This window comes from Octodon degus, unplaced genomic scaffold (assembly GCF_000260255.1).
Source record: "Octodon degus isolate 3935 unplaced genomic scaffold, OctDeg1.0 scaffold00003, whole genome shotgun sequence".
NCBI classification, from domain to species: Eukaryota; Metazoa; Chordata; class Mammalia; order Rodentia; family Octodontidae; genus Octodon; species Octodon degus.
The window spans coordinates 32,318,647-32,330,673 of NW_004524579.1; the positions used below are offsets into that span (position 1 = coordinate 32,318,647).

The 12,027-nt window shown below is 36.1% G+C and overlaps 1 protein-coding gene across 1 annotated transcript in view; it reads left to right on the plus strand.

Moving 5' to 3' along the window:
• Positions 1-300: 300 nt before the first annotated feature.
• Positions 301-12,027, plus strand: part of LOC111816864 — an 18,508-nt gene continuing 6,781 nt past the window's right edge. The window contains exons 1-6 of the mRNA XM_023715688.1: positions 301-449; positions 2,968-3,198; positions 3,687-3,893; positions 9,089-9,322; positions 10,585-10,738; positions 10,836-10,945. Of these exons, the coding sequence (XP_023571456.1) occupies positions 366-449; positions 2,968-3,198; positions 3,687-3,893; positions 9,089-9,322; positions 10,585-10,738; positions 10,836-10,945 (1,020 nt within the window). The 5' untranslated portion in view covers positions 301-365. The remainder of the gene's footprint in view (positions 450-2,967; positions 3,199-3,686; positions 3,894-9,088; positions 9,323-10,584; positions 10,739-10,835; positions 10,946-12,027) is intronic.

Below are 12,027 nucleotides of genomic sequence, written 5' to 3' on the forward strand. Positions count from 1 at the left end.
AATGGGAGTAATTATGTCACCTGATAGATTTATGGTAAGAATGAAACCACATGTTTGTAAAACACTTCGCATAATTTCTGGCACACACTGAGTATATCAGTGTGCTAAAAATGGGAACCAAAGGAAGTATCTTAACTAGCCTTTTGTTTGACAGTTCTTTCAAGTTAGTTTTTTTTTTTTTTTTTAAACCAAGATTCTAACTTGAGGGCCAGTTTCCTTGTTTAACTTCCTTAACTGTCAGCTCTATATAAGTACTCCCTTACCTATAGGTTCTTATTCTCCTCTTAGGGTTTTCCCAGTTTCCTAAATCTGTGATTTTCTCTCCCTTTTTGCTTTTCCAGTGAATTGTGTGATCCTTTCTGCCAATGGACAACTCAGCATTTGAAATACATGAAGATGGAGCACAGAATACTCGGTCTGTGGGAAAGATAAGCACCATATCCAGAATGGTAAGGTGGGATTTAGGTTGTGAGGTTACATCCCCTGAGACACTTATGCAGAGCTCAGGAAAGACCCACTCTTTAGGTCATGTCTTCTCCTCAAGAGGTTAGCATCTCCTGCTCTATTCTTGCTGTGCTTGTCTCTCATAAACTTTATAAACTCACATCTCCTCTAGGTCTTTACTAATGGCCTAATACACTTTGGATGGCTGCTTATAGTGCTGTGGTGTTTAACTTAATGATTATTATCACTAAGTAAAACACTGTTTCAATGGGACCTACTAGAGGTAATATCTTATCCATGCTGGTCAGTAAACTTTAGAGAAGTTAAAGGAAGAAAGTTTCAATTTTTATTTTTCTGTTCAGTTGATTTTTTATTGTCCCTGTTCATAACGTTTTCTTTCTTTTATTAGTTTAAGGAGGCACGATAATATTTTGTCTTGTCTTTTATTTAAAGAGATTTAGGTAAACTCCAAGTTGAATATTCTAGTCTGGCAATACATATAGGGGTTGAAATTGGCATTTGAACATGAATAGGATACAAGTATTGTTTGGTAAATTTTTATTAAATGGTTTGTATAGAGTATATGTATATTTTTGTCTATATTTACATATATGTGTTATACTAGATCACAATAAGATCTGTATGTCTTAATGTGAATATGGTAGAAAAAAGTTGAGAAATGCTAATGAAAGTCAGTAACTAAGAAATATCAATTGTATTGAGTAAAGTAATGCTTTTTGAGATGTATAAAGTTATATGCTGTCATTTTTAAAAATTAACGCAAATGTGAGCTTAGAGATTTATGTAAATGTCACCTTTTCTTTGAAAATGTTGTACTGCCAGAATTAATTCAAGTCCTTTTTTTTTTGCTTTATTTTTTTCCATAATTTTACTGAGAAACAAATAACAATAAGACAGTTTCAAATCAAATCAGTAGGACTGTTCCAATAATTAACACATTGCATACTCTCTTCCTAGTGGTTATTTGCTGTCCAAGATGTGGACATGATATCCTATTTACAAACACTATTAGAACAAATCCCTCTTTTCATTAAGATAATGTAACTATATATCTATCCTAACCATTTTGAATACACAGATATAAAATGGACATTCATCTGTATTCCCTTTTTTGTTTAGTTCTGTCATTCGAATTTAAGTCTTAATGATCCCCAAATAATGTAGAGTTGTAGTGCTATGGTTTAGAGGAAACAGTGCAGAATCCAGAGGACTTCTTTGCAGACTTCCAGTTACAGACAAGAGGTTGCTTTTCACAAATCATTGCTCCTTTCTGAGCCTTACCAGGGAACCGGGACATGGAGGTTAATTAAAATCTTTAGCACTTTTTCCATTGCAAAATTTCTGTGTTTCTATCTAGAGACTTGTTCCCCCCAGTATCCAAACACAGAGCTCATGAAAGATGCCACAGGCCAGGTGTCTTATTAGGACAGGTTGTATGTCTTGTTCTGATCATTTCTTAATTCAATTTAAAAGAGATAAAAAATTTAAGTCCACTTTCAAATAAATTCTTTGATTTTATCAGTCAGATATAGTTGAAATTAGTAGAAAGACACATTTAAGAAAATAGAGGGCTGGGGAGATCGCTTGGTAGAATAAGTGCTTGCCTGGCAAGCACAGGGGCCTGAGTTCCATCCTCAGTACTGAAAAAAAAAAATAGAAAAGGTAATTTTTTTTTTTTGAGAGTGCAAGTTAAATAATAGAATTCCACCATCAGGGTGTCATCAGGATTGGTTTCATTCTAGGTTTTTGTCTGTGGCTTGTAGATAGCTATATTCTAATGTCTTCAAATGATATCCACCCCATCTGCCTGTGTTATAATTTCTTGTTTTTAAAAAATTAATTAATATCTATTAGTTATACAAAATTTCGGGTTTTAATGTCTTATTTTCATAGGTGCATATATTTGATTGATTTACTCTCCTATCTCCCTACTTTATATCCCTATCCCCCAATCCTTTTCCCCTTCCTTTTGTCTAAGAGTCTGTCTTGTACTTTCATTCCCTCTCTCCTATTTTGAGTTCACATATTAGGGAAAACATGAGACACTTAACTTTCTAAACCTGGGATTTTTTTCTTAATATAGTGATCTCTAGTTACATCCATTTTCCTGAAAATTCTATAATTTTCTTCTTTACAGCTGAATAATATGCTGTTGTGTACATATGCTACATTTTCTTTCCCTAGTCATTCATGGATGGGCATGTAGGCTGGTTCTCTATTCTGGCTATTGTGAATTGTGCCTCAATAAACTTGGGTATGTAGGTACCCTAAAAGGGATATACTGACTTTAATTCCTGTGAGTGTATGTCAAGGAGTATTATAGCTGGATCGCATGGTAGTTCTAGTTTTAGTTTTTTTAGTACTTCCATATGATTTCCATAGTAGTACTAAAACCACCAGTAGTGTAGGAAGGTTCATTTTTTCCCCTGAAATATGGGCATTATGACATAGTGTTTCTGATATGTCACAAATAGAGAATAATAGCCTCATAATTTCTCCTAGGAAAAGAAGAAGCCATGGTCATTGATGAAGATTTTCCTTATGTGTCTCTTGGCCTGCTTTATCACCACAGCAATAGGAGTACTGATTGTCTCCTTGGTTTACGTTAACTCCCAGCCTCGCTTAAATGTTCAGCTTCAACCTGCTTGGTCAACCAGAACAACAGCAGTTCTCAACGTACAGAAGGCTGTTGATCCCAAATTCCAGTTTCTTAACCATTTACCTAAGTCAAAGGTATAAATCATGACATTGAAAATATAAACCTCTAAATATTTCAAAACTGTCTTTCCATTGCATGTTGCTAAGCTTTTTTTTTTCTATTTTTTTTTTTTATTGGAAGGGCAGTAGGAGGAATGGAAGTGGAGGATAGAGAAGAGGAACAAGTGGGTTGATGTGGGCCTCAGGCATAAATTTCTTCAGTAATCTTGTGTGTCTAGCTGGAGGGTCTATTTCAGATGAACAAGTGGAAATTCCTTTATTCACTTGCCAAGTTCAGTGTCCTTTCTATGTCTAACATATTTTAGACTAGGAGCACTGTATAGTCTACTATTATCATTCCTGCCCTGTTGTTGAGCTATTCCTTGTCTTCAAATGTCCAAAATTCACCTCACCACCATTGCCTTTTCCATTTTGCCTCCTTCCTACTCTGTATATAGGACTGGTATCCTCACGTTCCTTAGGAGATGTCCTCCATGATAATGATTTCTTATTGATTTTTTTAGGTGTTTGAGTTCCCTGGTGGTGCGATCCAGTGGGCCCGGTATAGGAACAATATCAAAGACTATGTCAGTGATGAAGAAGAGGCCTTTGGCACCAGCTTGAACAGTCAGAGATCACAGATGACTCTGGGTACCCTGAGAATAAAGAGCAAGGGCCTCCGGGCCCCTCACTGGCACTTCAATGCCAATGAACATGGCTATCTGGTACAGGTATAACTGGTCTACCCACACTCTGCTTTTAGCAGCTACAGTGTATGTCCTCAGGGTATTATTTTAAATTGTTACAAAATCTCTTAACACCCTACTTAATTATTAGATGAATATCAAGGCTTTCAAGTAGATTCAGTTAGATTGGCTAGCAGTGCGTCTGAGCATAGGTCTGCTTAATTATTTTTGTCATCACTTTGAACTTTTTTCTTCAGTATGAAATTATATTTCACAAACTATTGTTAAAATAAGATTACTATTTGGTCTTCTGAGCCAAAATTGGCAACTATGATCTAATGATCAAAGACACAGCAGCTTTGTTGTAAAGAAAAAAGTAGCAGCTAGAATAACAAACTAGTTTGCTAGTGTTCAGTTGGGAGCTTCTAAGACAGGTGTAATTGGATGGCCTTTTGTGGTTTAGCCCTTTCAGAGTGTTCTGAAGTCAGGTGAAATACAGACCGATGGAAGTGAAATAGTGTACTTACTTAAATTTCAAATAACTTATTAATTCCAAATGAACTAGTGTGTTTATTGGTCTTCTGTTTTCTAGGTCTTGGAGAAATGGCAGTGACTAACCTTTCTCTAGTACTTTCAAGAGTTTGGCTTTGCCTTCGGGCTCTAGTTAACAGATATGCAGATGATTTTATGGTGTAATATTTGCTACTGTTAATTAAGCCCCTCTCTTTTACTTGGACAATTCATTCAGTTTTAAAGACACTTTTTTTTTTTTTTTGGTACTGGGGATCAAACTCAGGACTTTGTACTTGCCAGGCAGGTGTTTATGCCACTTAGCTATCTCTCTGGCTGCCCTCATTCAGTTTTAGAATTTAGAACAGGAAAAAATATTAGCTTTATCTATATGAAACCTAATCTTTATTTCTCATGAAAGGTTCAGAGAGGTTAGGAAGCTTTTCTAAAGATCTATCTATCTATCTATCTATCTATCTATCTATCTATCATCTATCTTCTATGTATCATGTACATCTTTTCGGATATTTGGATGTGGGTATATGAAGTTGTTGGCTGGCTGGGACAAAGTCATTGCTTTCTGACTTTTTGTTTTTTTTCCATATATATAAAGTATGTAATGGAGATACTCTCCAAAAAATTAGTTTTTATATCCTCACTGATCAGTGTTAGAGTATAAAGAGAAAGAAAAGCCAGCAAAGTGGACTTTCCTGGAGGGGGCTCCCTGCAGCAAACTCCACACTAGGGACACTGAACTAGAGCATGGTGGAGTGGACAGCAGACTCTGGGATCCAGCTTAGTCTGGAGAGGTTGTTCTCCAAGTCCAGAGGGATTTTACAATCTAAATTTCCAAAATTGGACTGCATGATGTTGAATATTCTCTAGAGCCCAGGAAAACTGAGATCACTCACTTATAGTCAGGGCAAAAACCCATCAAACAGAATGAGTAAGAGGTTGCTCCATTGTACTCACTCATGTGGACTGCTTCTGAGCATCTTCAAGATGCCTTGGAGTTGAGGCTGAGAGAAGCCAGGCAGCTGAGGTAGCTGGTATTCCTGGCTCACTCATCACTGTAAGGATCCCATCAGCATCATCCTGCCTTTGCCTTACATCTAGGGAGTTGATCACCTGATAAGAATAAGTAGACATTCCTGTCCTCTGTATTCAGACAAAAAGAGAGCTCTTTTTTGGTTTGTTTGTTTGTTTTTTGAACTGGGAATTGAATTTAGGACATTGAGTTTGCCAGGCAGGTGCTATGTTACTGAGCTGTATCACTGGCTTGGAGAGAGCTCTTTAAATGTTCACCTTTCCATTTTAATTCCCAGCTGAATCCAAATTATGCATGTCTCTATAAGCAGAACAAAGAGTTCTTTAAAAATTTTAATTAGCACATGTTTACAGTCTTCTTGGGGAGTGGTTACTACATACTACAGGTTGTTTCTTTTTCTTTTTTAAAAAAAATTCCTTCCATCTTTCTCCATCGTCCCCTAATTCTTGTATCCTATTTTTCATTCTTGTTGATATTATTAACCTTAGCTCATGTTATAGCATATAATATTTGTATTACTTCGGTTATTAGGCTCTTGAGAATGGCCTGTCATCATCCTGTTTATTTTCCCTTCCTCTCTTCCTCACCCGTCACACTTTTTCTTTGGACTTCCCTCTTGCAAGAGGCCATTTCTTCATCTCCTTCTATCCATCCTTTATTATTCTCTTATTTACAATTTGCCTCACTCAAATGAGAAATACCAGATAGTACTTAAACTTGTGTATCTGGTTTATTTCACTCAACATTATATTTTCCAGATGCATCCATTTTCCTACAAGCATCTCAAATCTGTAATTCTTTGTAGAAAAATAGTATTCCATTATAGATAAATAGCACATGTTCCTTTGCTTTTTAAAATTCAGTCATCTGTTGATGGGTATTCAGGTTGTTTTGAGGATTTAGCTAGCATGAGTTATGCTGCTATAAACACTGGTATGCATGCATTGCTGTACTACGATGACTTAAGCACTTTGGGGAAGGTACCTAGCCAGGTGATTGAATAATCTCTGGGTCTGATAGAATTCTAACTTCAGTTCTTTTAGAAATCTCCATGTGGATTTCCATAATGACTGTACTAGCTTACATTCCCACCAACAATGACTGTTTCTTTTGTGTTTGTCATTTGTGTTTCTTCCCTTGTGAAGTGTCTGTTCATTTTGTTTGTCTGTTTGTTGACTGGATCTTTAATTTTAGGTTAAATTTTTGAGTTCTTTGTGTATTTTAGATATTAGTCCTCTGTCTGAGGAATAGCTGGAAAAAGTTTTTTCTCATTCTTTAGGTTTCTCTTTACTCTACTGGTTCATTCTTTTCTGCACAGAAGCTCTTTAGTCTTATATAATCCCACTTACTGATTCCTGCCACTATTTCTTGTCCAATTAAAATTCTGTTTAGAAAATCCTTCCATGCACCTATGTCTTCAAGTGTTTTACCTATTTTATTTTCCGGTAGGTTTAATTTTTTCTAGCACTTTAATTAATTTCTTTACACATAACTGAAAGTGATGTTACAGTATATAAGTTATTTACAACTGTGCAGTAATGTGTTGCAAAGTAAATGACTTAGAAGGCAGCAAAGTATGTTGGGAACATATATAATGCTCATGTTTTAATGTTTAGATCTTTGGTCCATTTTGATTTCAATTCAGAATATGGTGGGAGATAAAGGTCCAGTTTCAATCCTCTGCAGGGAGAACTGGTTTTCCTAGCATTACTTGTTGCATAGGCTATCTTTCCTCCAACATATGCTTTGGCACTTTGTTGAAGATCAGATAGTTGAGTGTGTCTGGAGAAGTTTTTATATCCTCAGTTCTTTCTTTTTTAATGTATTTGGTACATGGTCTCATTACACAGCTTAGACTGGTAGTGAGCCTCCTGTTTTTAGCTTCCCGAGTTCTGGAATTATAGGTATGCACCATCATACTCAGTCTTGATGGCCAGCTCAGCACCCCTGGGGACAGGGCTCATGCTGCATGTTGTGCTGGGGGTTGAACTCTGGTCCCTGAACTTGCCTAAGCAGGCGCTTAGCCTGCTGAGCTATCTCTCTGGCTGTGTATCCTCAGTTCTGTCCCATTGATTCTCATATCTGTGTCTTTTCCAGTGCCTGGTCATTATTATAACTATTGTTTTGTAGTATTGCTTGAAGTCAGGTATTGCTATATCTCACTTCTTTGCTCTTGCCGAAAGTTGCTTTTGCTATTCTGGGTCTCTTCTGGCTTCATATGATTTTTTAAAAATATTTGTGTATTTGGTACAGGGTCTCTCTACACAACTTGGACTTGTAGTGATCCTCCTGCTTTCAGCCTCCCCAACACTGGGATTACAGGCATTCACCACCATGCCCAGACTCAGTGGCCAGCTCAGTGCACCTCAGGGCAGCCCCAGCCCCTGTTCTTGCCAAAGTAGGTGCTTAGGCTGCTGAGCTTTCTCACTGGACCTCCATATGAATTTTACAATTATTTTTTCTAGATCTGTAAAGTATGCTATTGATATTTTGGTTGAGACTACATTTAATCTGTGTAACAGTTTGGAGAATATGGCCATTGACAGTATTGATTCTGTATAACCAGCAGGAGGGGACATTTTTCCATTTTCTGATGTCCTGTTCAATTTCCCTTTCAAGGTACTCTAGGTTTTTTATAGAGGTCTTTTACTTCCTTGCTTAGGCTAATTACTACGTATTTAATTTTTTCTTGAAGCTACTGTGAATGGTATTATTTTCATAATTTCATCCCATTAATTGTTGATATACATGAATGCAAATTATTTTTGTGTATTGATCTTGTGTTCTGCTACTTTATAGAAGTTTGTTACTAATTCTAAGAGTTTTTAGTGGAGTTCTTGGGATCTTCTATGTAGAGTATCACGTTATCTGAAAATAATGATAATTTGACTTCTTCTTTTCCTCTATGTATCCCTTTTTATTTCTTTCCTTTGCCTAATTTCTACAGCTAATGTTTCAAGAACTGTATGGAATAGAAGAAGTGATAGTGGAATTTTTATCTTGCTTCTAATTTTAAGCAGGATGCTTTTAGCTTTACCACATTTAGTGTGATGGTGACTGCAGGTTTGTCATATATAGCTTTTACATTCAGGTTCTATATCTGTTTCAAAGGCTTTTCAGCCACCCGAACATGTTACAGTATGTGAACATCAGTTTCTGATACAGAAATAATGGTATCTTCTCTAGATACCTTAAAGGTAATACTGAAGAATAGGGTACAAAATGAGAGAAGGTATAGAATTCATATTAGCAGAATTAAAGTATGTTATGGATGAAAGTTCAACTTTGGAGCCATACTGCTGAGGTCCCAACCCAGCTTTACCTTGACTGAGATGAATAACCCTGGGAAAATTATACATGCCTGCTAACCTCAGTTTTCTCACGTATAAAATGGGAAATATGAAGTATTATGCCCATAGGATTGATATAAGTAATAATTGAATTGAATCAGATGGATTGCTCACATGAATACCTGAAATAATAAAAGCACCAAGTTTTAGCTCCTGTTATTATTAAAATTGTGTGCATGTCTTTTCTTAACTGGAAAGTGCACAATTAAAATTTCATGGGGTGGTGGTACTAGGAAACAAATCTGAGCTAATGTCTTAGAATCAGGCAGTGAAAAATTGAAAAAACCTCACTCTAAAGTGATATGGGATATGCTTTTCTGTTCATATTTCAGGGCACAGCATGGATTGGGGTGGTAGATGATGGTGGTGAAGTAGCTACCACATACAATGTCACAGCTGGCCAAGTAATCTTCTTCCCTAAAAATACACTGCACTGGGTAAAGAATGTGGGTAATGAAGACTGCTTTTTCCTGCTCTTCTTTTCTACACATGATGAACTTCAGACTCTGGATGTTGATGATGTATTTTTCTCTACACCTGAAGACATTGCTTCCAGGTCTCTTAAGGTATGTACAGCTTTGAAAATCCCTTTCACCATGAAAATATTTATAATATAATCTCCAAGATGGTAGAACTATTTGTTTATAGGGAAGCGGTGAGCACAGATGCAAAATTTTGCTCATAGGTATAGTAACAGTTGAATCATTGACTCAAAAATGTTTCTTATGTTCTTACTAAAGACAAAACTTTTAGGCAATTGAGTTACTTTTTATTTTTCTTTATGGAGGGTTTCCATAGGAACTTACAATGTGTTAGCAGGAGATTGTGACATAATCAATGGAAAAATTGCTGTAATTTATATTTTGGATAAATCATGAGCTTACTTATTCTTTCTATGAAGAAAGTTTGTGGATGATATTGGAATCATTTTTCCCCTAAACTCATACTGAGAATCCAATACTTTTCCTCAAGAATTGCTACTTTTAAAAAGTTTTACTTTTTAATGAATAAAACAAAATTGTATATATGAATGGAATACCATGAGATATTTTGATACATGTACACATTGTATGCTCTTTCAATCAGATTAAACATGTCTATAGCGTCAACATTCACTATTTCTTTCTTTATGAGAAAAAAACACTTAAATCCTTTCTTCCAGATTTTTAAAATGTGTAGTACATTATATTATCTATTGTCACCCTACTATGGAATAGTGCAGCAGAACTTCTTATTCCTATCTAACTATAAATCACTTCTAATACCTATGTACGGTGTTACTGGGGTAGAAGGGCACTAGCAGTGGGGCGGGGCTGGCGCTGTTACAGAGGGCTGGCTGTGGCTGCTAACAGATGGATGCTGACATTGCCAATGGGAAAGACTTGGTGATGGCCCAGGATGAGCAATGGAGGGGCTTCTGTGCTCAGCTCAGGAATCTGCTTAAGAAGTTTTGAGATTATCTTAGAGTACTCTGGTAGTCTAATGCTATAGGGAGAAATAAGAGAAATGGTTCATTAGAGGGAATATTGGTAAGCATGTAGACCCATGTGTATTTTTGTAGGGCTTTTTTTTGCCATAATTTTACTGATAAACAAATTGTAGGGGTTTTATTTACCATAAAATACCAAATATTTAAAACCAAAACACTAAAAATTTATGGGATTTTCACAAGTATTATAAGCATAATGCTACTTGAGGAGAGCCCTTCTGCCTCAGTCATGAGAACCACCTGGGACTATCCTATCCTACCTTTAGCTACTCACATTTCTATTATTACAATTTGTAGAATGTCCAACAAACATCTTACATAGTTTCTTGTGTGTTTCAGCCTGAAGGTGGAGTTAATTTCATTAGGAAATTTCATAAGCAAACAGAAGACCAGGGGATTAATCTTCCTCACAACCTGGCAGAGCTGGTTATGAATGCTAGTTATGTACAGTCTCCAGATAACCTTGTATGGAGATACTTTTTTGACCTTAAAGGTATAATATACTGTTTTATGAAGCTTTTTAGTTAAATATTTCTACTTTATCATTTTTTAATGGTTGATCTTATTTTATTTCTTAAATGCTGACTCAGGTTCAAAAGAATATCGGTTTCCAGGTGGAGTGATACAAATGGCACATTATTTGAAGAATGGAAATGAACTAAGCAACAATGAAAAAATTTTCAGTGAGTTCCTCAATGAGGTAATTGAGAAAATTTTCTGATGAGCATTCACATGGATGAAATATGAGATTTAGATTGGATTCAGGTATCTTTTGAACAAAAGAAAAAGGAAAGATCTAGCTAAGCATTTGCTAACTTGATCAAAGTAAATTATTAACTGAGGCTTCAGTGAAGATCTACGAACTTAACTCCTATGACATGGAGGTTACATCAGTAAAAAGGCTAGATATGTGTGAGAGTTATCTTTGTATTTGTTTTATTTTTTATTCCATAATTTTATTGAGAAACAAATAGAAATGAGACAGTTTCAAACCAAATTGGTAGGACAGTTTCAATAATTAGCACACTGCATACATTCTTCCTAGTGGTTAATTGCTGTACAAGATGCAGGCTTGAAATCCTATTTACAAACACTATTAGAACAAATCCCTCTATTCATTAAGAGAATGTAACTATATATCTCTCCTAACCACTTTGAATATACAGATACAAAATGGACATTCATCTGTATCCCCCCTTTTTTGTTAAGTTCCGTTATTTGAATATTATAGCAGTGTTAACTCAGCAAAATATTCTGAAAGAGTTCAGTAGTCTATAATAGTATTGGGTCTGCCGCTTGACTGGCAATGTCAGAAATTGTTGACCTGAGTCCCCTACAGCTCAATATAACAGCACGACTTTACTTCCTATACTTCGTTTTTATACTTTTCTGCTGGATGTTTAAGACCAAGGTAAAGCAGGACCTATGCAACAAGAGTTGTAGCTTTTGGTTCTGATAAGGTCAGTGAAATCCCCTCAGGATTTATGCTGAGATTCTGTACCTCAGATTGCAGAACCTTTGTCAGTGTCAGCCATGTGGATGAGTCATAGCCATTGCTTGGCCAATGTGCTCTCTGTGAAAGCCTGAGAGAATGTTTTCTCTCCATGTGACTCTTCTTAGGCACACTCTACATCATTGATCACTTTCCTTTTTGGCCCCATAATCTCCTTGATCAGAAAATTTGGGACACTACTGAGTTACATGATGATACAGTTCAAGTTCTCATATGTCCTGAGTCTTAACTGACCTTGGAAGGCTAGGGCCAAGATGTTGGCTTTCCTT